Genomic DNA, 25,565 nt, shown 5'->3' with positions numbered 1-25,565 from the left:
GCCCGAACCGCCTGCGGGACCGAACCGGAACCGAACCGGGACCGGACCGGGATCACACGCTTTAAACATAGACGCCATTGACGCCCCGTTACAGCGCCCCCCAGCGGACGCCCCCGGTACTGCAGGCGGCCGCAGCGCTATAGCGCCACCTGCTGGCGGCCATGGGACATTGCAGGGAGCGCAGCCCCAACGGGGGGGGGGGGACACAAAAAGGGGCTGGGGGCGCCCAACGTGGACCCCCAATGGGTCCTAATGTGGACCCCAAGGACTGAGGACATTTAAGGTCCCTTTGGTCAGCCCTCAACCTGACAATGTCTTTTCTGAGCCCCCCGTTCTGCCCCCCAACCCATGTTGTCCCCCCAGTTCTAAGCCCCCCAAGCCCCCAGACCTATTTCCACCCTCACCCACGTTATCCCCCCCAGACCCTATTTCCTAGGGTCCCATAGACCATAGGAACCATAGGGTTCCATGGTTTCCTAGGCACCCATAGGGTCCCTTAGCCCCCCATAGGGTCCCTTAGCCCCCCATAGGGTCCCTTAGACCCCCCATAGGGGGCCTTAGACCCCCATAGGGTCCCTTAGACCCCCATAGGGTCCCTTAGCCCCCCATAGGGTCCCTTAGACCCCCATAGGGTCCCTTAGCCCCCCATAGGGGTCCTCACCTCGGTCAGGGCTCCTCGTGGGGGGCTGCAGATCGACGCCGTGGGGGGGGCTGGGTCTCTCCCCCGGTTCCAGGGGGTACTCGGGGGGCAGCTGCCCCGTCAGCTCCTGTGGGGGGGGGGGGGGACATAGGGAAGGGCTGGGGGGGGCCTCAGTTGGGGGGAGGGGGGGGCTTAGAATGCAAGGGGAGGGGGGGGTCTGTTCTAGGAGGGGGCTCTGAGGGTCCCAAAGGGGCTGGGAGGTGGGGGGGGAATTAGGGGGATCCTTGGGGGCTTTAAGGGGGGGGGAATGGGGGGGTTGTGGGGGTCTCAGAAATGGCTCTAAAGTGGGTGGGGGGCAAATGGGGGGGGACGGGGAGGGGGAGTGAGAAGGAATCTGAGGATCCCAGTGGCTCTGGGGGGTGGGAGGGGGCACAAGGAGGGTCCTATAGGGGTCTATGGGGTCCTATAGGGGTCTATGGGGGTCCATAATGGTCTATGGGGGTCCTATAGGAATCTATGGGGTCCTATAGGGGTCTATGGGGGCAGGGGGGTCCTAGAGGGGTCTATGGGGGTTCCATAAGGGTCTATGGGGGTCCTATAGGGATCTATGGGGTCCTATAGGGGTCTATGGGGGTCCCATAATGGTCTATGGGGGTCCTATAGGAATCTATGGGGTCCTATAGGGGTCTATGGGGGCAGGGGGGTCCTAGAGGGGTCTATGGGGTTCCATAAGGGTCTATGGGGGTTCTATAGGGATCTATGGGGTCCTATAGGGGTCTGTGGGGGCGGGAGGGTCCTACAGGAGTCCTATAGGATCTATAGGGGTCTATTGGGGCGGGGTGGACCTATAGGAGTCTATAGGAGAAGGGCGGTCCTATAGGGGTCTATGGGGGTCCCATAGGGATCTATGGGGGCAGGGCGGTCCTATAAGGCAGGATGGTCCTATAAGGCTCTATGGGGGTCTATAGGGATTTATAGGGGCTCTATGGAGATCTATGGGGTCTATAGGTTCCCATAGGTCCCTATGGGTGACTCACGGGCTCCTGCAGGCACAGCCTCCTGAGCTCTATGGGGTCTATAGGGCTCTATGGGGGTCTATAAGGATTTATAGGGGTCTATAGGGATTTATAGGGTCCCATAGGGCTCTATGTGTTCCCATAAGGTCCTATATTAACTCACGGCCTCCTGCAGGCACACCCTCCTGAGCTCTATGGGGTCTATAGGGCTCTATAGGGCTCTGTGGGGTCTATAGGGCTCTATGGGGTCCCATAGGTGCCTATAGGGTCTATAGGTTCCCATATATCCCTATGTAGACTCACGCCTCCTGCAGGCACACCCTCCAAAGCTCTATGGGGTCTATGGGATCTATGGGGCTCTATGGGGTCTATAGGGATTTATAGGGCTCTATGTGTTCCCATAGGGTTCTATAGGGTTCCATAGGTTCCCATATATCCCTATGGTGACTCACGGCCTCCTGCAGACAGACCCTCCGGAGCTCTATGGGGTCTATAGGGATCTATGGGGTCTATAGGGTTCCATAGGGTTCTATAGGGTCTATAGGTTCCCATAGATCCCTATATAGACTCACGGCCTCCTGCAGACAGACCCTCCGGAGCTCTATGGGGTCTATAGGGCTCTATGGGGTCTATAGGGTTCCATAGGGTTCTATAGGGTTCTATAGGTTCCCATAGGGTCCCATATTAACTCACGGCCTCCTGCAGACAGACCCTCCGGAGCTCTATGGGGTCTATAGGGCTCTATAGGGTCTATGGGGTCTATAGGGATTTATAGGGTCCCATAGGGATCTATAGGGTCCCATATTAACTCACGGCCTCCTGCAGACAGACCCTCCGGAGCTCCCTGATCCTCAGCCCCAGCGCGTGGTCTGAGGCCGCGCTGCCGCTCCCGCAGCTCCTGCAGCCGCCCCGGGGGGGGCCCTGAACCGGAACCGGAACCGGGACGATAAACCGGTTTAACGGCACCGAATTGAGGGGGGGGGGGATGGGGGGGGTCGGGGGTCCCGTCCGTCCGTTACCTGCGGGGCTGTGGGAGCCCGGGGGCAGGATGTGGCCCCTCAGCTCCATGAGGCCGCGGGACCCGCCGCCATCAACGGGATCCAACGGCGCCGGGAGGGGGGGGAGCACGGGCGCTCCCCCCGAGCCTCCGCCCGGCCCCCGGCTTCCGGCGCGGCCTCTTCCGCTTCCGGCTCGGCTTCTTTCCGCTTCCGGATGCGTCGCTTCCGGTTTTCATCAGCACTTCCGGTTTAAGGCCTATCCCTCCTTGTGATGCGTCGCTTCCGTATCCGTCACTTCCGGTTTAACACAGCACTTCCGCCCTCAGGTCTTCCCCCTTGTGATGCAACTTCCGGCTCTGTCACTTCCGGTTTTGCCCAGCACTTCCGGTTTTAGGCCTCTCCCTCTTGTGATGTAACTTCCGGGTTTGTCACTTCCGGTTTTGCCCAGCACTTCCGGTTTAGGCCTCTCCCCCTTGTGATGTAACTTCCGGGTCTGACGCTTCCGGTTCCGCCCAGCACTTCCGGTTTCAGGCCTATCCGCCTTGTGATGCCACTTCCGGTCAGCCTCCACTTCCTGTCCCAGCCCCGCCGCCCCCTATTGGGGTCCCGGGACCCCTCGGCCCCATAGCGGAACCCCCAGCCCCATAACAAGGCGACCAGCCCCATAGGGACCCTATAGGGCTTCAAGGATCCAGCCCCATAGGAGCTGCCCAGCCCCATTGGGACCCATAGGGGTTCAAGGCTCCGGGCCTATAGGAGCCCCCCAGCCCCATAACAACACCCCCAGCCCCATAACAACACCCCCAGCCCCATAACAACACCCCCAGCCCCATAGGGAGCCCATAGGGGTTCAAGGCTCCAGCCCATAGGAGCCCCCCAGCCCCATTGGGACCCATAGGGGTCCAACCCTCCAGCCCCATAGGAGCCCCCCAGCCCCATAACAACAACACCCCCAGCCCCATAGGAGCCCCCCGTTCCCCTTTAAGGCACTTGTGGGGTTTATTTGGGGGGGGGGGGGGGGGGGGGGCACCATGTCCCGAGGACCCACTGAAGGGACCCCCGGGCCCCCCCCGGGCCGACCCACGGTTTATGTTCTATTGGAGGGAGCCCGGGCTGCAGACAGTCTGCAGGTGGTGAGGTAAGGGGGGGCTATGGGGGGGTCATGGGGGGCTATGGGGGGCAGGGATCGGGATATGGGGGGTTATGGGGGGCTCAAGGATATGGGGGGCTGGGGACACAGTGATTCTTATGGAGCTGGGTGGTCCTATAGGGGTCCCATAGGGGTCTATGAGGGCAGGGTGGTCCTATAGGGACAGGGTGGTCCTATGGGGGTCTATGGGGTCTATGGGGGTCTTTAGGGGTCATGGAGCACAGTGTTTCTATGGGGGTGGGGGCACAGTGTTTGTTATGGGGCTGGGTGGTCTTATAGGGGTTCCATAGGGGTCTATGAGGGCAGAGTGGTCCTATAGGGATCTATGGGGGTCTATAGGGATCTATGGGGTGTATGGGGGTCTATAGGGGTCATTGAGCACAGTGTTTCTATGGGGCTGGGGGTGTCACTGAGCACACTATTGGGGGTCATTTATCTCACCCCCCCTTCCCAGTGTCAGCTCGGTGCTGCCCGAATCCGGCATCGTGGCTGACATCGAATGGGACCCACCTGGGGGGGGGGCAGCCCCCGATAACCCCCCCCGGTGAACCCCCCCACCCGGGGACCCCCCCAGGTCCATTCTACAGCCTGAAGAGCCAACCGCTGCCCCATAAGTAAGAACCAAACCCACAACCCCCCAACTCCTGTATCCCTATGGGACCCCACAGCCCCCCCCAATTAACCCCCCCCCAATTAACCCCCCCCCCCTAATTAACCCCCCTTATCCCCCAGCACTGCTGCAGCCCCCCCGGCCCCCCCCTCGTCGCGGGTTCTGCTGCGGCAGCAGCTGATGAGGGCACAGGCACAGGAACAAGAGCGCAGGGAACGGGGTGGGGGGGGGGCGGCCCCTCTGTGCCCCCCACCCCCCAAGTCCCCACCCCCCCGGCCCATCGGCTGCCATTGATGTGGGGGCCCCCCCGCAACGGGCAGCGCCGCCTCATGTGCCCCCCGAGGTGCTGAAGGTGAGGAGGGGGCACTATATGGGGGGGGGGGGGGGCACTATGGCGGGGGGGGCAGAATGGGTTGGGGGGGCACAATGAGTTGGGGGGGGCACAATGAGTTGGGGGGGGCAGAATGGGGGGGGCACAATGAGGGGGGTTGGGGGGACTGTGGGGTTGGGGAGGGGGCACAAAGTGGGGGAGGACAATGGGGGGGGGGCAATGTGGTTGGGGGGGTACAATGGGTTGGGGAGGGGGCACAATGGGGGAGGGGGCACTATGGCGGGGGGTCACAATGGGGGGGGTGGGGGCACAAATGGGGGGGGGGCAAAATGGGTTGGGGAGGGGGCAGAATGGGGGGGGGGCGCAATGAGGGGGGGTTGGGGGGGACTGTGGGTTGGGGGGAGGCACAATGGGGGGGGGGGGCAATGTGGTTGGGGGGTACAATGGGTTGGGGAGGGGGCACAATGGGTTGGGGGGGTCACAAAGGGTCTTGGAGCATTGTGGGATGGGGGGTTGGGGTGACATTGAGGTGTTATAGGATGGAGGGAGGCTGTGTTGTCTATGGGGGGATTCCTGCTATAGATTGAGGGGGGTTCTCTATAGGATCCATGTGTATTTTGGGATGGGGGGGGGGCTGCAGGGACCCCAATAACGTCTGTCCCCCCCCCCCCCCCCCCAATAGGTTCAGACCCACCTGGAGAATCCCACCCGGTATCACATCCGCGCTGCCCAGCGCCAGCAGCTCCGCCAGTTCCTCAGCTCCACCCGCGGCCGAAGCCCCCCCAGCCCCCCCCCCAATAACAATACAGCCCCCAATGCAGCCCCCCCCCTAATGCAGCCCCCCCCACAGCCCCATGGCCACGCTGCACTTGGGGGGGGGCTCTGAGAAGGAGGTGGGTGATGTTATGGGGCTCTATAGGGGGGGCTGGGGTCAGTTGTGATGTTATGGGGCTCTATAGGGGGGGCTGGGGTCAGTTGTGGGCAATAGGGGACCAGAAATTGCTCTTTTTTTTTGGGTTGAATCCCCCCAAAAGATTGATGACGTCATCGATGAGATCATCAGCCTGGAGTCCAGTTACGACGAGCTGCTCAGCTTCGGCCCCACTGACAGCCCCACGCTGCCCAGCACGGTACGAAAACAGGCGCTGCCCCTTTAAGAACGGGGGTGGGCGTGGTCTATGGTGGGCGTGGCCTATGGGGGGTGGGCGTGGCCTATAGGCTGCACAGCATGGTATAAAATGAGGCGCTGCCCCTTTAAGACCCGGGGTGGGCGTGCTTCGTAGTGGGGGCGTGGTCTATGGGTGGGCGTGGCCTATGGGCTGCCCGGCACATTAAAGAGGTGCTGGCCCTTTAAGACCCGGGGCGTGGCTTCGTGTTTGGGGGCGTGGCCTATGGGAGATGGGCGTGGCTTTCCGTGTTTGGGGGCGTGGTCTATGGGAGGTGGGCGTGGCTTTCCGTGTTTGGGGGCGTGGTCTATGGAGGGCGTGGCCTGTTGGTAAGCGTGGTCTGCGGGGTGGGCGTGGCCTATGGATTGCCTATGTTCTATGGGGGTGGGCGTGGCCTATTTAACTCACTGGCCCCGCCCCCTCGCCCCCCCCCCTTAATGTAGATGCCGGCCCCCGCCCCCCTCCTGGAGCTGTTCAGCCCCCCCCCAACCAGCAGCAGCTCCTGCCCCGCCGAGCTGCCCTGCGTCAAGGCTGAGCTCACAGGTAATTAATGGGGAGGGGGCTCTATAGGGGGGGCTCTGTGGGGCAGGTATGGGGGGGTCTCTATGGGGGGGGGTCTGTATGGGGCAGGTATGGGTGGGTCTCTGTGGGGCAGGTGGGGGGGTCTCTATGGGGCAGGTATTGGGGGGGTCTCTGGGGGGGGGTCTATATTGGGCAGGTATGGGGGGGTCTCAGTGGGGCAGGTATGGAGAGGGGTCTCTATCGGGGGGGTCTCATATCGGGGGGGTCTCAGTGGGGCAGGTATGGGAGGGGTTTCTATGGGGGGCTCTCTATGGGGCAGGTATGGGGAGGGGTCTCTATGGGGCAGGTATTGGGGGGTGTCTCAGTGGGGCAGGTATGGGGGGGTCTCTATCGGGGGGGTCTCTATGGGGCAGGTATGGGGGGGGTCATACTGACAGCTCTGCTCCCCCCCACCCAGAAACGGAGGCGAAGGCGCTGCTGAAGGAGCGTCAGAAGAAGGACAACCACAACCTGAGTGAGCCGGGGGGCTGCCAGTGGGGCAGGGGGGGTCTCCATGTGGGTCTGGGGTCTCCATGTGGGTCTGGGGTCTCCATGTGGGTCTGGGGGTCTCCATGGGGTCCTGCTGACCCCCCCATCCCGCAGTCGAGCGGCGCCGACGTTTCAACATCAACGACCGGATCAAGGAGCTGGGGACCCTCATCCCTAAATCCAACGACCGTGAGTTGCCCCCAGCCTCAATTCAGGGGTCCCCCATTGATCCTTAGACCCCAATGTGGGTTTGTTTTAATTTGGGGGGGGGTCTGCAGGGAGATGCGCTGGAACAAAGGCACCATCCTGAAGGCGTCGGTGGATTACATTAGGAAGCTGCAGAAGGAGACGCAGCGATCCAGGGAGCTGGAGCTGCAGCAGCAGCGGCTGGAGGAGGCGAATCGCAGCCTGAGGATGCGCCTGCAGGTGGGAGGGGGGCTGGGGGGCTATGGGGCTGGGGGGGGTCTCTGTGTGGGGCTGGGGGCTATGGGGCTGGGGGGTGAAATGTGGGGCTGGGGGGCTATGGGGCTGGGGGGGTGAAATGTGGGGCTGGGGGGCTATGGGGCTGGGGGGTGAAATGTGGGGCTGGGGGGCTATGGGGCTGGGGGGGGATGTGTGGGGCTGGGGGGTTATGGGGCTGGGGGGGGTCTCTGTGTGGGGCTGGGGGGTCGCTATGGGGTGGGGGGGTCAGTATAGGGCAGCTGCATGTGCAGGTGGGAGGATGGGGGGGGGTTATGGGGCTGGGGGGGTGATGTGTGGGGGTTGCGGGTCGCTATGGGGTGGGGGGGGTTATGGGGTGGTTGGGGGTCTCTGTGGGGTGGGGTTGGGGTTTTTGTGTGGGGTTATGGGGCTGGGGGGTCTGTGTGTGGGGTTTGGGGTCACTATGGGGGTTATGGGGGGGTTGGGGTTGCTATGGGGTGGGGGGTCTCTGTGTGGGGTTTGGGGGTCGCTATGGGGTGGGGGTGGTCAGTCAGGGTCCCATGTGGGTCTCTATGGGGCTGCATTAAAGGCACTGGGATGAGTTATGGGTCCCATGTGGGGCTCTATGGGGCTGCCCCACTCCCCCCCTCCCCCCCAGGAGCTGGAGCTGCAGGCTCAGCTGCACGGGCTCCCCCTGAGCCCCCCCCCAGCCCCACAAGTACCAGATGTGGGGGGGGGGTCCGAGGACGAGCCCCCCGTCGCTCCCCCCTTCCCCCCCCCAGCCCCCCATTGTCTGCTGGACCTGGACCTGGGGCTGGGGCTGGGGGGCTCGGGGGGTCTCGATGATCTATTGATGGATGAGGGGGGGGGGCTCGAGGCTTTGGGACCCCCCGGGACCCTCGTGTGTTCCCCCATCCCCTCCTGCGCCTCCAGCCCCCGCAGCAGCCTCAGTATGGACGACGACCCCTGAGACCCCCCCCCCAATTCATCCAGCTCTTTAAAGGGTGCGTGTCCCTTTAAGGGCTGCCTGTCCCTTTAAGGCGCCCCCCCCTCCCTGGCTCCTCCCCCTGGGGGCGGGCCCTCAGGCTCCTCCCCTTCCTGTTTCTCTTAAAGGGCCACTCCCTCTTTTATTTTTTTTTTCTCTCCTCGATTTTTTTTTACAAAAATCTTTTAAAAAAAAGCGTCGAAAATAAACTTTTATTAACGAATTTTATTGCCTGGTTTTCCCACAATCACGTTATGTGCAGTTATACATGTCGAAAGCCCTATAGAATAAGGCTTACTCGAGTGGAGGACCACCGCGCTGCCCCTCCCTGCCGCCACCACCTCGCCCTGCCGCTCTGCTCCGTGAACTCTATGGTTCTGGCGTCACTTCCGCTTCCGCAGGGGGAGAATGTAAGACGGCGCATGCGCTGCCGTGGAGGACCACCGCACCGCCCCTCCCTCCCGCCTACCACCTCGCTCTGCCGCTCTGCTCTGTGAACTCTATGGTTTCGACGTCACTTCCGCTTCCTCTCCCGGAAGTGCCGGGGGGGCGGGGAAGGCAAGATGGCGCAGGCGCTGTCGGCGGAGGAGTTCGAGCGGATGCAGGTGGGGGCCGGGCGGGGGTCCCATGGGGGGGGGGGTGCATTGGGGTGGCTGTGACCCCCATCTCCCCCCCCATATCCCCCCATCTCCCCCCATATCCCCCCATGTCCCCCCAAGGCCCAACTGCTGGAGCTGAGAACGGAGAATTATCGTCTATCGGATCAACTGCGGCGGAGCAGCGCCGGTAACGGGGGAAACCGGGGGGTCCATGAGGTGCCGACCCCCCCCCATATATTTATATATATATATATATATATATATATATAATGTAATGACCCCCCCCATATCCCACCCCCCCCAATGCAGAACTCGCGGGGCTGCGGCAGAAGGTGCAGGCGGTGGAGAAGGAGCTGGCAAAGGCCAATAAGGTGGGACCCCCCCCCAATTTGGGACCCCCACCCAATAAGGTGGGACCCCCCCTATAAGGTGGGACCCCCCCCCCCAATTTGGGACCCCCCCATAAGGTGGGACCCCCCCCCAATTTGGGACCCCCTCCATAAAGTGGGACCCCCCCCATAAGGTGGGACCCCCCCCCAATTTGGGACCCCCTCCATAAAGTGGGACCCCCCCCATAAGGTGGGACCCCCCCCCAATTTGGGACCCCCTCCATAAAGTGGGACCCCCCCCATAAGGTGGGACCCCCCCCAATTTGGGACCCCCCCACATAAGGTGGGACCCCCCCCCTAATAAGATGGGACCCCCCCCCATGAGGAGGGACCCCCCCCAATAAAGTGGGCCCCCCCCCATAAGGTGGGACCCCCCTCATAAGTTCGGACCCCCACCCAATAAGTTGGGACCCCCACCCAATAAGGTGGGACCCCCCTCAATTTGGGACCCCCACCCAATAAGGTGGGACCCCCCCCCCCAATTTGGGACCCCCTCCATAAAGTGGGACCCCCCCCATAAGGTGGGACCCCCCCCAATTTGGGACCCCCCCACATAAGGTGGGACCCCCCCCTAATAAGATGGGACCCCCCCCATGAGGAGGGACCCCCCCCAATAAGGTGGGACCCCCCTCATAAGTTGGGACCCTCACCCAATAAGTTGGGACCCCCCCCCATAAAGTGGGACCCCCCTCATAAGTTGGGACCCCCACCCAATAAGGTGGGGACCCCCCCCCGATTTGGGGTCTCCCGGGGGTCCTCACCCCCTCCCCCAATTCTTGTTGTTTTCAGGCTCTCAGTAAGAGTAAGAAGGCTCAGGTGGGTGATGGGGGGGGGGGATAAAAGCTCCTTTTATTTGGGGAGGGGGCTTCTGGTTGGGGGGGGGGGGGTGTCTCATGTCTCACTCCCTATGGAAGCTCCTTTTATTTGGGGAGGGGGATTCTAGTTGAGGGGGGGGTGGAGACCATGGAGGTGGGGGGGGCACAGTCCCTATAGAAGCGGCTTTTATTTGGGGAGGGGGCTTCTGTTTGTTTTTGGGAGGGGGATGGTGGTGTCATTGGTTTTAATTGGGGGGGGGGGGGGTTTGTTCCTGGGTCTGTTTTTGGGGGGAATCCTGGGCATTTGGGGGGGGGGGTTCACACACGGAGGGGCTTATGGGGATAATGGGGGGGTCTCCCTTAGAGGGGCTTATGGGGATAATGGGGGGGGGGGTCTCCCTTAGAGGGGCTTATGGGGATAATGGGGGGGGGGGGTCTCCCTTAGAGGGGCTTATGGGGCTTTATGGGAGAATGAAGGGTTCCATATGGGGCTGCTTAGGGTCCCCTTATGGCCCCTCTTTTCCTTTATGGGGGTGGGTGGGGGTGGTCTTTGGGGGGGGGGGGGGTACAACTCGGGGTCTTTATTTCCATGGCAGGAGGTGGAGGCGCTGCTGGGGGAGACGCGGATGCTGCAGGGGAAGCTGCAGAGCCAGGAGGACGATTTCCGGCTGCAGAACAGCACCCTGCTACGGGAGCTGGCCAAGGTCAGCACCCAGGAACCCCCCAAAACCCCCCAGACCCCCCAGGACCTCTCAGGACCCTTCCAGACCCCCCCAAACCCCCCCAGGACCCCCCCAGACCCCCCTAGGGCCCCCCCAGGGCCCCCCAAACCCCCCAGGACTCCCCCAGACCCCTCAGGATGCCCCCAGACAACCCCAGGACCCTCCCAGACCCCCCAAACCCCCCCAGACCCTCCCCAGGACCCCCACAGGATGCCCCCAGACCCCCCCCAAACACCCCCAGACCCTCTAGGACCCCCCCAGGACCCCCCCAGACCCCCCTGGACCCCCCCAAACCCCCACAGGATCCCCCCAGACCTCCCCAAACCCCTCCAGGACCCACAGACCCCCCCAGAACCCCCCCAGGACCCCCCTAGACCCCCTCCAGACCCCTCCAGGCTCCCCCCAGGATGCCCCCAGGACCCCCCCAGACCCCTCCAGACCCCCCTATCTCCTCTTCTAAAGCTTTGGGGGGGAACTTTAGAGGTCTTTATTTAATGGGGTGGCCCCCAGACCCCCCCCAGGACCCCCCACCTCATCCCCTAAAGCTTTAAGGGGGTTAATATTGGGGGTCTCTATTTAATGGGGTGGATATGGGGGGTCTCAGCTGTGTGCGCAGATCGAAGGACTGGAGAAGGAAAACCAGCGGCTGCGGGATGGGGGGGGTCCGGGACCACCCCCCAGGGACCCTTTGAGCACTGCAGGACCCCCCCAGGACAGGGGGGACGGTGACGGGGGGAACCTTCCAGCCCACGTGGAGGGTGAGTTAAAGGGGGTTGGGGGCAGAAATGGGGCAGAACTGGGGCTGTTTGTGGGGCTGGGTCTGATTTCCTCCCTGCAGCCCCCCAGGAGCCCCCCAAGGAGCTGCAGGAGGCAGAGGAGGGAGGGGCTGCAGGTGGGGACCCCCCCAATGGGGACCCCCCAGCTCATAACACAGAGGTACATGGAGTGAGTATAAGGGGGGGGATAGGGGTTGTCTGAGCGTGAGGCTGAAATGGGGATCATTGGGGGGGCTGGGGGGGTTTAGGGGGTCCTGGGGGGTCCTAGGGGGCTCTGGAGGGGTTCTAGGGGGGGGTTAGGGGGTCCTGGGGAGGTCTGTGGAGTCCTGGGAGGGTCCTGGGGGCGTTTGGGGGGGTCTGATGGGGTTTGGGGGGGTTTGGGGGGCTGAAATGGGGATCATTGGGGGGGCTGGGGGGTATTGGGGGGTCCTGGGGAGGTCTGTGGAGTCCTGGGGGGGTCCTGGGGGCGTCTGGAGGGGTCTGATGGGGTTTGGGGGGTCCTGGGGGGGGGTTGGGGGGTCCTGGGGGGGTCCTGGGGGTTCCTAGGGGGGCTGCAATGGGATCTTTGGGGGGGCTGGGGGGTCCTGGGGGGGTCCTGGAGGGGGGTCTGGGGGGGGTCCTTGGGGGTCTGGGGGCTCCTGGGGGGTCTGGGGGGGTTCTGGGGGGTCCTGAATGCTTTCCTTTGCTTTCCTTTGCTTCCCCCCCCCCAAACAGGAGCTGACCCGGTTGCAGGCAGAGGTGGCTGAGGTAAGGAGGGGGGGGGGGGGGGGGGGGGCTGTTTTATTTGGGGGTTAATTCAGATTTATTGGTTGTTTTTCTTTGCAGCTGACAAATGAATTGAAGAAAAAAGATGAGAGGTGAAGGGGGGGGGCCCTTATTGGGGGGGGGGGGGGGGATGGGAATTTGGGGTTTGATTGAACCATTTCTGTCTGTTTTCACCCCAGTTTGCAGCAGCTCCAGGCTGAGAAAGATGCACTGAGCAACAGCAGGAGGTAAAAGGGGGGGATGGGGGGGTCCCAGGAAACATTGGGACCCCAAAGACCCCCCCCAAAAAACCTGGACCCCCCCCCAAGGGCAGAGACAGAGCAGGAGATTCAGGAGCTGCAGGAGCAGAAGAAGCAGCTGCAGGAGGAGCTGGAGGCTGCAGCACAGGTGGGGGGGTCCTGGGGAGGGGGCTCCATAGGGCTCCATAGGGCTCCATGGGGCTCCATGGGGCTCCATAGGGCTCCATAGGGCTCTGAGCGGCCCCACAGGCTCTATAGGGTTTTTATTGGGGTGGGGGCAGATGGAGAAGGGGCTGCGGGAGCGGAGTGAGACCCTGAGCCGGGAGCTGCAGGAGGAGAAGAGCCGACGTGATGCCCTGCAGGCTCAGCTCCAGGTGGGGAAATGGGGGGTTCAAGGGGGGCTGGGGTGGGGGGCAGGGGGGGGGGTCCTTAGGGGTTAATGTAGGGGGTCCTGAGGGCCCCATGTCCAATATTGGGGGGTGGGATCCTTAGGGGTTAATGTAGGGGGTCCTGAGGGCCCCATGTCCGATATTGGGGGGTGGGATCCTTAGGGGTTAATGTAGGGGGTCCTGAGGGCCCCATGTCCAATATTGGGGGGTGGGATCCTTAGGGGTTAATGTAGGGGGTCCTGAGGGCCCCATATCCAATATTGGGGGGTGGGATCCTTAGGGGTTAATGTAGGGGGTCCTGAGGGCCCCATGTCCCATACTTGGGGGGTGGGATCTGGGGTCCTGTGGGGTGGGATTTGGGTTTTTTGGGGTGAATTCGGGGCCTTCACCCTCATCTGCCCCATAGGAGCGATCACAAGAGCAGGAGGAGCTGAGGCAGCGCCTGGAGGCAGCTGAGAACACACAGGGGGACACTGAGCAGCGACTGAGGCAGGCACAGGTCGGAGCCCCCACCCCAAAACCTCATTATTCCACCCCAAACCCTCATTATTCCACCCCAAAACTTCATTATTCCACCCCAAAACCTCATTATTCCACCCCAAAACCTCGTTATTCCACCCCAAAACCTCATTATTCCACCCCAAAACCTCATTATTCCACCCCAAAACCTCATTATTCCACCCCAAAATTCATTATTCCACCCCAAAACCTCATTATTCCACCCCAAAACCTCATTATTCCACCCCAAAACCTCATTATTCCACCCCAAAACCTCATTATTCCACCCCAAAACTTCATTATTCCACCCCAAAACCTCATTATTCCACCCCAAAACCTCATCTTCCCACCCCAAATTCTCCCTCTGAACTCTCATCTCCAACCCTTATGATCTCAAGTCTTTGTTCTGTACCTTTAAACTTCGCATTTCTGGCCCCAAACTTTACTCCCCTGCCCCCAAAATCCTCATTTCTTGCCCCAAAATCACGGGATCCCCATCAAAAATCCCTATTTCCCCCCAGGAGCTGCTGGAGCTGCAGGCACAGGAGCACATGGCAGCTACACGCGCCCACCGGGAGCAGCACCGGGCAGAGCTGGAGGTGGGGGCTGGGGGTCTGAGTGTGAATCAATGGGGAGAGCTTGGGGTGTAGGGCTTATGGGGAGCGATAAAACCCCATAGGACCCTATAGGAGCCTATAGGAGCCTATAGGAACTTATAGGAGCCTATAGAACCCTATAGGAGACTATAGAACCGTATAGGACCCTATAGAACCCTATAGGAGACTATAGGAGCCTATAGAACCCTATAGGAGCCTATAGGAGCCTATAGAACCCTATAGGAGCCTATAGGAGCCTATAGAACCCTATAGGAGCCTATAGGAGCCTATAGAACCCTATAGGAGCCTATAGGAGCCTATAGAACCCTATAGGAGCCTATAGGAGACTATAGAACCCTATAGGAGCCTATAGAACCCTATAGGAGCCTGTAGGGCCCTATAGAACCCTATAGGAGCCTATAGAACCCTATAGGAGCCTATAGAACCCTATAGGAGCTTATAGAACCCTATAGGAGCCTGTAGGAGCCTATAGAACCCTATAGGAGCCTATATGAGCCTATAGAACCCTATAGGAGCCTATAGAACCCTATAGGAGCCTATAGGAGCCTATAGAACCCTATAGGAGCCTATAGAATCCTATAGAACCCTATAGGAGCCTATAGGAGCCTATAGGAGCCTATAGAACCCTATAGGAGCCTGTAGAATCCTATAGAACCCTATAGGAGCCTATAGAACCCTATAGGAGCCTATAGAACCCTATAGGAGCCTATAGGAGCCTATAGAACCCTATAGGAGCCTATAGGAGCCTATAGAACCCTATAGGAGCCTATAGGAGCCTATAGAACCCTATAGGAGCCTATAGGACTCTATAGAATCCTATAGGACCGTATAGAACCCTATAGGAGCCTATAGAACCCTATAGGAGCCTATAGGAGCCTATAGAACCCTATAGGAGCCTATAGGACCCTATAGAGCTCTATAGGACTGTATAGAACCCTATAGGAGCCTATAGGAGCCATGTTTCCCTGTCCCCAGGGCCGTGTTGGGGAGCTGCGGGCGCTGCTGGGGGACGCAGAGAGACAGAGGGAGCTGCAGGAGGCCGAGGGCCGAGCACTGCGCCAGGTGCTGGATGGATTGCAGCCCCCTCCCCAAATAAAAGACCCCCCCCCACAATTAAAAGACCCCCCCCCATCCTTCCCAGGACCCCGCTGTGTCCTTTGGAGCCCCTGAGATCCAGCCCAGGACCCCAAAAACCCCCATTGGGATCCTTAAATCTGCCATAGATTTCACCAATTTTTCAACTCTTTTTAACTCTTTTCCTCCTGTTCACCCCAAAATCCCTCCCCAAGGACTTAAATCTTACCCTGGGGGCTTTGCTGTGTCCTATAGGGCTGCAGTGATCCCTATCAACCCCTGAGCCCCAATAGTGCCCCCAAATTCACCCCATAGACCCCAATGTTTTTCTACCCCCCCCCCCCAGGAACTGAAGGACGTCAGGGATGGGCAGCGGATCCTGGAGAAGAAGGGCAGCGCTGCGGTGAGCCCCACGGCCGGGGGTCACCAGGGGGGTTATAGATGGGGGTTGGGGGGCACAAGGGGGGTTATAGATGGGGGTTGGGGGTCACAAGGGGGGTTATAGATGGGGGTTGGGGGGCACAAGGGGGGTTATAGATGGGGGTTGGGGGTCACAAGGGGGGTTATAGATGGGGGTTGGGGGGCACAGGGGGGGTTATAGATGGGGGTTGGGGGGCACAAGGGGGGTTATAGATGGGGGTTGGGGGGCACAGGGGGGGTTATAGATGGGGGTTGGGGGTCACCAGGGGGGTTATAGATGGGGGTTGGGGGGCACCAGGGGGGTTATAGATGGGGGTTGGGGGTCACCAGGGGGGTTATAGATGGGGGTTGGGGGGCACAAGGGGGGTTATAGATGGGGGTTATGGGGCACCAGGGGGGTTATAGATGGGGGTTGGGGGGCACAAGGGGGGTTATAGATGGGGGTTGGGGGGCACAAGGGGGGTTATAGATGGGGGTTGGGGGGCACAGGGGATGAAGGGCTGCCCCACATGTGTCCCCCCCCCCAACAGCTGAAGGACCTGAAACGTCAACTGCAGCTGGAACGACGCCGCGCCGACCGGCTGCAGGAGAGGCTGCAGGAGCTGCTGACCCCAACCCGCATCCGCTCCGGTATAAGGGGGGGGAATGGGACCCCCAGGGGGGGCACAGCCCAGTGGTGGGGGTCTGGCCCTGACCCTCATCGTCCCCTTTTTGCCCCCCATTTGATTTTAGGGCTGGAGGAGCTGGGGCTGGAGGGGGGGTCCCCAGGACGGGGGCCGGGGGGGGACAACAGCAGCGTGTCGTCATTGGGGAGGGAAAGTTCAGCCCCTGGCAGCACCAAGGTGGGTATGGGACGGGGGGGGGGGGTGGTCGGGGGTCCATGGCCTGTTATTGTGGTATTGATAACCTTACACCCCCCCCCATCCCAACCCTCCCCCAGTCGGGGTCCGGCAGCCCCGGGGGGGGCAGTGGTGGGGGGGGGGTTCCTGCAGGGGGGGGGTTGTCCCCGGCGGAGGTGGCCGAACTGTTCCAGCGCCTGGCCCAGAGTCAGCAGGAAAGATGGCTGCTGGAGGAGAAGGTGTGGGGCTGGGGGCAACGGGGGGGGATGGGGGTGGGCTGAGGGGGTGGGGGGCACTGGGGGGGGCTGGGGTAATGGGGAGGAGAGAGATGAGGGCGGTGGGAAGGTGGGGGGGAGCAGAACTGGGGTTGGGAATGGGGGAAAAGGACTTGGAGGGGATTGGGGTGATACTGGGGTGGTTGTGGGGGGTGTCAGGTACAATAATGGGGCTGGGAAGGGATTTGGGGTGATACTGGGGTGGTTGTGGGGGGCAATGGGGGTAATAAGGGGGGGCTGGGGTGGGATTCGGGCAATGAAATGGGGCTGTTTGGTGCTGGGAGGGGATGGGGGACACAGCGGGCGGGGAATAAGGGAATGGAATGGACGGGGGCTGGGGGCATTGAGGTGGAACTGGGATAAGCTGGGCAGGGGGAGAGAGATAAGGGGGCACTGTATGGAAATGGGGGGGGGGTGTAGGGGATATGGGGGGGTTTGACCCCCTCTGTCCCTGCCAGGTGCGACACCTGGAGGTCAGCAGCGCGTCCATGGCCGAGGATCTGTGCAGGAAGAGCGCCATCATTGAGAGCTTCGTCAGGGACAGCCGGCTGGGTGAGACCCCTCAGTGCCCCCCATAGTCCCCTATGGGGCCGGGACCCCCAACATCACCCCACATATTCCACCCCCCAGAGGCCACAGGTCCCCCCATATCCCCTCTATGGGGCTGGGACCCCCATCCCACCCCACCTATCGCCCCCCCAGAGGCTGCAGGTCCCCCCATACCCCCCCATGGGGCCAGGCACCCCACATCACCCCATCTCACCCCACATATCCCCATCTCCAGAGGCCGCAGGTCCCCCCGCAGCCCCCCGGCGTGGGGCAGGGCCGGGGGAGGAGGGGCTGAGGGAGATGAACAAGAAGCTGCAGAATCTCCTGGAGGAGCAACTGACCAAGAACATGCACCTGAGCCAGGTGGGAGGGGCTTAAATGGGTGGGGGGCTTAAATGGGTGGGGGGCGAGGTGGGAGGGGCCTGAATGGGTGGGGTCAGACATGAATGGGTCCTAAGGGGCGTGGCCTAAGGTGGGTGGTGCCATTTATGAATGAGTCCTAAGGGGGCGTGGCCTGAGGTGGGCGTGGCTCTGCCCATTCATCCCCCGCAGTGTGTGTGGTCTAAGGGGCGTGGTCTCGCCTGGGTCGTGGCCCGTCTTAAAGTGGCCTCGTGCTGTTGAATGGGGCCGTGGTTTGTGTTGACCCCCCACCCTTCATTTCCCCCCCCCAGGACCTGGAGCTGCTGTCCCAGGAGCTGGCCCGGCTCCGTAACCAGCGGGTTCCTCCGTAAGCGACGGTCACCCCGAATGGGGGGGTTCAGCCGAGGCCCCCTCCCCGCTGCTGTACAGTGTCGTGCTGCTCGGTGCTGCGGCCCCTTTAAGGGAGCGTTGCCCTTTTAAGGGGGCGTTGCCCTTTTAAGGGGGCGGAGCATGCTGCCCCCGCTCCCTCCCCCGCCTCAATAAAACGCTCCAATCAGCTGCCGTTACGTCATTGAGGGCGGAACCTGAGCATCATTTGCATACGTCGTACGCTCCATGTGACGTCACTTCCGGGCGGTGACCCGGATGTTGTTGCGGCCGCGGCGGCCGCAGGAAGGGGACGCGCTGAGCGCCGCGCTCCGGTCGGAACCGAACGGACCCAACGGCACCGAACGGCACCGAGCTCCGAGGGAACGGCGCCCTGACGTCATCGCGGTGACGTAAAACCCCCCCCCCCGTTCCCACCCGTCCGTGTCCATGGCGGCCCCGGGGGGCGGGGCCTGCGGGGACGAGGAGTGCGAGGTTGTGCGCGTGCGCGTCCAGGTGAGGGCGGGGCTACGGGCGGGGCGGGGTCACGTGACGGCGCGAGCCAATGGGGGGCGGTGCGGTGGGGGAGCGGTCACATGACGGCCCGAGCCAATGGGGGGCGAGCTCGGGACGACGGGGCGGCGTCTCCATGGCAACGCGGCCCGGCGGTGTCTCCATGGCAACGCGGCCTAGCGCTGCCTGAGGCCCCGCCGCCATTTTGTGCTTAGAAAACCGAAGGGCCGCAGCCCCCCGAGTTCCGTTCGTTCGCCGTGGACCCGCAGATCACGTCGCTGGATGTTCTGCAGCACATCCTGGCACGAGCCTTCGACCTGCAGGGGTGAGCACGGCCCTTCAGACCACCTCATATTGGGCCTGGATTGAGGCCTGACCCGTTATCCCACCTCATATCAGGCCTAGGATGGGGCCTGACCCATTATTCCACCTCATATTAGGCCTGGATTGAGGTCTGACCTGTTATCCCACCTCATATCAGGCCTAGGATGGAGCCTGACCCGTTATCCCACCTTATATGGGGCCTGGGTTGGGGCCTGACCCATTATCCCACCTCATATTAGGCCTGGATTGAGGCCTGACCCATTATCCCACCTCATATTAGGCCTGGATTGAGGTCTGACCTGTTATCCCACCTCACATGGGGCCTGGGTTTGGGCCTGACCTGTTACCCCACCTCATATCGGGCCTGTATTGAGGCCTGACCCGTTATCCCACCTCATATCAGGCCTAGGATGGGGTCTGACCCGTTATCCCACCTTATATGGGGCCTGGGTTGGGGCCTGACCCATTATCCCACCTCATATTGGGGCTGCATTGAGTCCTGTCGTTCTGTACCCACAGGAGGAGGAACTTCGCCCTCAGTTTTGCAGCCCGTGACGCTCAGGGCCGGGAGAACTTTGTGCCGCTGCTCAGTGATGGGGACCTGGCAGCCGCCTTCACCAGCGCCCGGCCCGCGCTGCGACTGCGCCTGGACGTGAGACCGGCAACGGACTGTGAGCAACTGGGGGGGGGTACAAGGAGACCCCCATGGACAGCCCCATAGAGAGCCCCATATTCACATTGATGGTCCATATCCCCCCCATCTTTGGGTTGGGGATCCACTGAGAGCCCCATATTCACATTGATGGTGCCACCCCCCACGTTTAGGCCCAGGGTATTGAGGGTCCATTGAGAGCCCCAAATTCACACTGATGGTCCATCCCCCCCCCCCATCTATAGGCCCAGGGCGTTGGGGGTCCATTGAGAGCCCCATGTTCACACTGATGTTGCCCCCCCCCCATGTTTAGACCTGGGGGGTTGGGAGTCCATTGAGAGCCCCAAATTCACACTGATGGTCCATCCCCCCCCGTCTTTGGGTTGGGGGTCCATTGAGAGCCCCAAATTCATACTGATGGTCCATCCCCCCCCCCACGTTTAGGCTCAGGGGATTGAGGGTCCATTGAGAGCCCCATATTCACACTGATGGTCCATATCCCCCCCATGTTTAGGCCCAGGGGGTTGGGGGCACATTGGGAGCCCCATGTTCACACTGATGCTGCCCCCCCCCATCTTTAGGCCCGGGGGGTTGGGGGCACATTGAGAGCCCCATATTCACACTGATGTTGCCCCCCCGCATGTTTAGGCCGGGGGTTGGGGGCACATTGAGAGCCCCATATTCACACTGATGGTCCATATCCCCCCCATCTTTAGGCCCAGGGGGTTGAGGGTCCATTGGGAGCCCCATAGTCACACTGCTGTTGCCCCCCCCCATGTTTAGGCCTGGGGGTTGGGGGTCCATTGAGAGCCCCATATTCACACTGCTGTTGCCCCCCCCCCATCTTTAAGCCTGGGGGTTGGGGGTCCATTGGGAGCCCCATATTCACACTGCTGTTGCCCCCCCCCATCTTTAAGCCTGGGGGGTTGGGGGTCCATTGAGAGCCCCATATTCACACTGCTGTTTCCCCCCCCATCTTTAGGCTCGCTGCTGGAGGACTGGGACATCATCAGCCCCCGTGAGGTGGCAGCGGCTGAGCCCCCCCCGCCCCCCCCGGCCGAGCGCCGTTCCCTGCTGGCAGCTGCTGTGCCCTTCACGCAGGCGCTGTGGGCTCAGGTGGGCACCGTTCTGCTCCTTATCCCCCTTCCTTTGCTCCTCAGTCCCTTCCTATCACCCCCTTGTGCCCCCCTGTTTATTGCCAGCACTTACGGTGTTTTTTTGCCCCCGTTTCCGACATTCCCCTTTGCTTTCTAACTCCCTCAGCGCTGCTTTACTAACTATTGGGCCTCGTAGTGCTTCCAATGTCCCATTGGGGCTCCTGGTTTATCTCCAATTCTCTGTATTCCCAGCACCTCTCCCTATTGCCCCACAGTCTCCTCCCCACACCCCAGTCCCTTTAGTCCGCTCATAATCCCTTTGTAGCACCATAAACCTCCCTCAGTCTCCCCCCATCCCCTCCCAGTTCCCCAATGCCTCCATTCTGTTCCTAGTTCCCTTTTAGCACCACAAATCTCTCTCAGTATTTCTTTAGTCTTCTCCTGATGCTTTTTATTCCCCGCTACATCCCTGATAGTCACCCATAGTCACCCAGTTACCCCCCAGCCCCCATCTCCTGTTCATAGACCCCCTCCCCACCATCTCCCAGTCCCTCCCAGTGCCACCAGTTCCCCTTGTAGGTGGGCCGGACGTTGGCGCGGGCGCAGGCAGCTCTGGTCTGGTCTGACAGCACCTCCCAGACCCCCACGTCGCCTCCATCCACCCCCCCACCTCCCTGCGCCCCATTGAGCGACGCCGACCTGCGCTCCTACCTGGGCCCCGGTGGGCGCCTGCTGCGGCCGCACGACCTCCGCCTGCACGTCTACCATGGCGGCGTGGAGCCGGGGCTGCGCAAGGTGAGTCATTTCATACATCCCTTGGCCCCAAATCCGTGTTCTTTTGCCCCAGTTCTTTGTTGTTCCCCCTCCCCACAAAGTGGTGTGGGTTCAGAGCAATCTCACCCACCCTTTGTGTCCCCAAATCCACGTTTTTTTGCCCCAGTTCTTTGTTGGTCCTTCCTCAAAAGGTGGTGTGGGTTCAGAACCATTTCACACCTCTTTTGTCCCCAAATCTGCATTATTTGCCCTCATTTCTTGTTGCCCCCTCTCTACAAGTTGGTGTGAGCTCAGAACCTCCTCACCCACCCTTTGTGTCCCCAAATCCACGTTCTTTGCCCTCATTTCTTGCTGCTCCCCCCCCAAGGTGGTGTGGGTTCAGAGCCATTTCACACCTCCCTTGACCCCAAATCCATGTTTTTCACCCTAATTTCTTGCTGCTCCCCCCCCAAGGTGCTGTGGGCTCAGAGTACCGCCTCACCCACCCTTCATGTCCCCAAATCTGTGTTTTTTTGCCCTTATTTCTTGTCACTCCCCCCCCGACAAAGTGGTGTGGGCTCAGAGCCTCCTCAACCACCCTTTGTGTCCCCAAATCCACCTTCTTTGCCCTCATTTCTTTCTGCTCCCACCCCCAAGGTGGTGTGGGCTCAGAGTACCACCTCACCCCCCCTTCATGTCCCCAAATCCATGTTTTTCACCCTAATTTCTTGCTGCTCCCCCCCCCAAGGTGGTGTGGGCTCAGAGTACCGCCTCACCCCCCCTTCATGTCCCCAAATCCGTGTTTTTCACCCTAATTTCTTGCTGCTCCCCCCCCAAGGTGGTGTGGGCTCAGAGTACCACCTCACCCACCCTTCATGTCCCCAAATCTGTGTTTTTTTGCCCTTATTTCTTGTCACTCCCCCCCGACAAAGTGGTGTGGGCTCAGAACCTCCTCACCCACCCTTTGTGTCCCCAAATCCACGTTCTTTGCCCTCATTTCTTGCTGCTCCCACCCCCCAAGGTGCTGTGGGCTCAGAGTACCACCTCACCCCCCCTTCATGTCCCCAAATCCATGTTTTTCACCCTAATTTCTTGCTGCTCCCCCCCCAAGGTGCTGTGGGCTCAGAGTACCACCTCACCCACCCTTCATGTCCCCAAATCCGTGTTTCTCACCCTAATTTCTTGCTGCTCCCCCCCCCAAGGTGGTGTGGGCTCAGAGTACCACCTCACCCCCCCTTCATGTCCCCAAATCCATGTTTTTCACCCTAATTTCTTGCTGCTCCCCCCCACAAGGTGGTGTGGGCTCAGAGTACCGCCTCACCCCCCCTTCATGTCCCCAAATCCATGTTTTTCACCCTAATTTCTTGCTTCAAGGTGGTGTGGCGTTACCTGCTGAACGTGTTCCCCGCGGGGCTGTCTGGACAGGAGCGCCTGGCCCACCTGCGCCGTAAGGCCGACGAATACACAGCACTGAAATCCCTGCTGGCCTCACGGGCCGCCCCGGCAGAGCTGGCCTTGGTGGCGGCCGCCGTGCGCAAGGACGTGGTGCGCACCGACCGCGGACACCCCTATTTCGGGGGTCCCGAGGAGGGACACCCCCATCTGGCCGCACTACAGGCCCTGCTCACCACCTTCGCCTTGGGCCACCCGCGTCTCTCCTACTGCCAGGGTATGTCGGATGTGGCTGCGCCGCTGCTGGCCGTGCTGGATGATGAAGCTCAGGCCTTTCTCTGCTTCTGCTCCTTAATGCGGCGCTTGGGGCCGCGGTTCCGCCCGGGGGGCCGCGGTTTGGCCCGGGCTTTCTCTCATTTGAGACGACTTCTGCGCCGCGCGGATCCGCCGTTTTGGGCCTTCCTGGCCGCCCGCGGCGCCCACGACCTGCTGTTCTGTTACCGCTGGCTGCTGCTGGAGCTGAAGCGAGAGTTTGCCTTCGAGGATGCACTGAGAGTGTTGGAGATCACATGGAGCTCGCTGCCCCCCGCCCCACCGCCGCCCCCCGAGGGGATCCCGCTGCTGGGAGCGCCCCTGGGGGCACGACGGGGGCTGAGCGAGAGGAGGGGGATGCGGCCTCGGCCTCCGCGGCGCCGCAGGGAGAAGAGGGGAGGGGGCGGCCAGGAGGGTCCCGGTGGATCTGAGGATAAAAACGATGGACGAGAAGACCCCAAAATGAACAGGGAAGGTTCTGATGTCACAAAGAAGATGAGGGATGTTTCCACCCCGGAGGAGATCAGTGTCCAACCCAGGAAGGAGCATGAGAAGCACAAAATGAGCTCAACGGACCCCAAAGGCTGCAGGGGAGGCTCTGAAAGCCTCGAAGACGTCGGCACAAAGAGCAAATGTGAAGGTCTGAGCGTCTCCAAGATGGTGCAGACCCCAAAGGAGGACGCGGGGAACAACAGTGGGGTTGGTGGAGACACCAGGGAGATCAATAGGAAGGGCAGAGCGGGCAGAAGGAGCTCCAGCGTCCAACAAGAAGCTTGTGAGGAGCCCAGAGAGGTCGCTGGGGATCTCAAAGAGGATGGTGGAGGTCCCATAAAGCTCCTCAAAGATGATAAAACCCCCAAAGAGATCAATGGGGAACATAAAGGAGGTGCCAAATGGGGCAGTAAGGACCCCAGCGCTGCCAAAGAGTTTGGTGAAGACCCCAAAGAGGCCAGTAATGATCCCAAAGACATCAGTAATGACCGCAAAGAGGTCATAAGGAGCCCTAAAGACGTCAGGGAAGACCTCAGAGAGTTCGGCCAAGGCCCCAAAGAGGTTCGTGAAGGCCCCATAGAGGTCAGTGAAGACCCCAAACCAGTCACTGAAGGCCCCATTGCTGCTGGGGGGCTTGGAGAAGACCCCACAGGCGATGACCCCACAGACCCACACAACGACCCTACAGCTGCGGATCCCACCGTGCCCAACGCAGCCCTACAGGACCCGTGGGCAGGAGGTTGGGCCTGGGAGGACTCGTGGTCCTCCTCCTCCTCCTCCTCCTCCTCCTCCTCCTCTTCCTCAGAGGACGAAGATCTGGGTGTTGAAGATGACGGGGCCCCGCTGCCGCCGCCGGCAGAGCTGGGCCAGGGGAATCCGTTCCTGCTGTTCGTGTGCCTGGCCATGCTGCTGGAGCAGCGCGAGGCCGTGATGGCGCGGGCCGGGGACTACAACGAGGTGGCCATGCACTTCGACCGCCTGGTCCGCAGGCACCAGCTGCCCCGAGTCCTGCGTCGAGCCAAGGGGCTCTTTGCACGTTACTTGGAGGGCTGGGGGGGGGCGGCTCCGGGCAGCCCCACACATGGGTAGGGGGGACCCTATGGGGGGGGTTGGGGGGTGGGGGGGAATCCTATGGGGGATGTGGGATGATGAATTGATGTGGGACAATGTAAAGACCACAAGGTTAATATGGCAACCCCGTATAGACCCAATGGGGAGCTGCAGAGCGAGGTGGGACCCCATGAAGACCCCCATGGAGATGTGGGGTCATATGGGGCCCTCATTCTCCATGGGGACCCTATAGACCCCCTGGGGATGCAGAGGCCTCCCCACATCCCCCCACATCCCTATGGAGTGGCCACAGAGCCCAGCGTCGCCCAGTGCCTCCCAGTATAAAGCACTTGGACCTGTATGGGCTAGGACCTGTATGGGCCAGGACCTGTATGGGCCAGGACCTGTATGGGCCAGGACCCGTATGGACCAGGACCTGTACGGACCAGGACCTGTATGGACCGGTACTGCTTCCCAACTGGGAAATCCATCCGCGTGGCCTTGTGTCGTCCCATAAGGACCAGTACAGACCAGGACGGCGTCGTGCTCGGGATCTTCTCACCTGCGTGGCCTTGTGTCTTCCCAGTAAGGACCAGTACAGACCAGTGGGGTCTCGTCACATCCGTGAGTTCTCCCACTATGGACCAGTGCATCCCAGTCCCTGTCCCCAGGTGCCTCTTCCCCCCCCCCTCCCCTTATTTATTGACCCCCTCCCGCTATGGGGCACCGATGGCACAAATAAAGCTGAGGCCTGGCAGCTGTGGGCTGTGCTTTGTAGTGGGGACCAGGGGGCTCCTGTATGGACCGGGGGTGGGAGGGGGCTTCAGCGTGAACCCCTCCCAGTACAAATGGGATGGTGGTGGGGGTCCCGCTCCATACAGGGTGGGGAAAGGAGCTCCCAGTACAGCTCCAGTATGGACTG

General features: G+C 61.3%; 3 protein-coding genes and 1 long non-coding RNA gene across 7 annotated transcripts; 3 read left to right on the top strand and 1 right to left on the bottom strand.

Annotated features, from left to right (window-relative positions):
* Positions 1–660: 660 nt before the first annotated feature.
* Positions 661–2,821, bottom strand: LOC146751134 (uncharacterized). Its single transcript, XR_014941879.1, has 3 exons — positions 2,676–2,821; positions 2,470–2,577; positions 661–767 (listed from the first exon to the last, which is right to left on the bottom strand). It is a non-coding gene; the product is annotated as an uncharacterized LOC146751134 (long non-coding RNA).
* Positions 2,822–3,555: 734 nt separating this feature from the next.
* LOC146751133 (transcription factor E3-like) lies at positions 3,556–8,579 on the top strand. Its single transcript, XM_085535562.1, is given in 13 exon segments — positions 3,556–3,792; positions 4,265–4,342; positions 4,344–4,418; positions 4,537–4,665; positions 4,667–4,766; positions 5,428–5,522; positions 5,524–5,638; positions 5,780–5,875; positions 6,355–6,454; positions 6,891–6,947; positions 7,076–7,154; positions 7,240–7,387; positions 8,040–8,579. Coding segments are annotated over 13 exon segments (1,491 nt in total). The 5' UTR covers positions 3,556–3,685; the 3' UTR covers positions 8,352–8,579.
* A 321-nt stretch (positions 8,580–8,900) lies between these two features.
* On the top strand, positions 8,901–18,248 carry LOC107307195 (GRIP1-associated protein 1). Of its 4 annotated transcripts, none has more exons than XM_085535553.1 (22): positions 8,901–8,971; positions 9,086–9,152; positions 9,275–9,336; positions 10,144–10,170; positions 10,766–10,873; positions 11,496–11,649; positions 11,730–11,827; positions 12,382–12,414; positions 12,493–12,524; positions 12,612–12,659; positions 12,741–12,819; positions 12,953–13,045; positions 13,467–13,559; positions 14,080–14,157; positions 15,151–15,237; positions 15,596–15,652; positions 16,200–16,299; positions 16,402–16,511; positions 16,610–16,747; positions 17,242–17,335; positions 17,568–17,695; positions 18,004–18,248. In XM_085535553.1, the coding sequence occupies exons 1-22, from the start codon at positions 8,930–8,932 to the stop codon at positions 18,061–18,063; spliced, it is 1,788 nt and encodes a 595-aa protein (XP_085391679.1). In that variant the 5' UTR covers positions 8,901–8,929; the 3' UTR covers positions 18,064–18,248. The 4 variants fall into 4 exon arrangements, with proteins under 4 accessions (XP_085391679.1, XP_085391678.1, XP_085391682.1 ...); XM_085535552.1 differs by having other exon boundaries at positions 11,730–11,836; XM_085535556.1 differs by lacking the exon at positions 10,144–10,170.
* A 69-nt stretch (positions 18,249–18,317) lies between these two features.
* LOC107307198 (uncharacterized) lies at positions 18,318–25,400 on the top strand. The gene is made up of 6 exons (XM_032441708.2): positions 18,318–18,574; positions 18,787–18,896; positions 19,415–19,566; positions 20,530–20,663; positions 21,224–21,439; positions 22,772–25,400. The coding sequence occupies exons 1-6, from the start codon at positions 18,509–18,511 to the stop codon at positions 24,680–24,682; spliced, it is 2,589 nt and encodes an 862-aa protein (XP_032297599.1). The 5' UTR covers positions 18,318–18,508; the 3' UTR covers positions 24,683–25,400.
* The last annotated feature ends 165 nt before the right edge of the window (positions 25,401–25,565 follow it).

This window comes from Coturnix japonica, unplaced genomic scaffold (genome assembly GCF_054131305.1).
Source record: "Coturnix japonica strain WE unplaced genomic scaffold, WE-NBRP24 Scf130, whole genome shotgun sequence".
In the NCBI taxonomy this organism is placed as follows: domain Eukaryota; kingdom Metazoa; phylum Chordata; class Aves; order Galliformes; family Phasianidae; genus Coturnix; species Coturnix japonica.
Note: the sequence above shows the minus strand (reverse complement) of the source record. Positions and strands in the feature narration are given on the sequence as shown.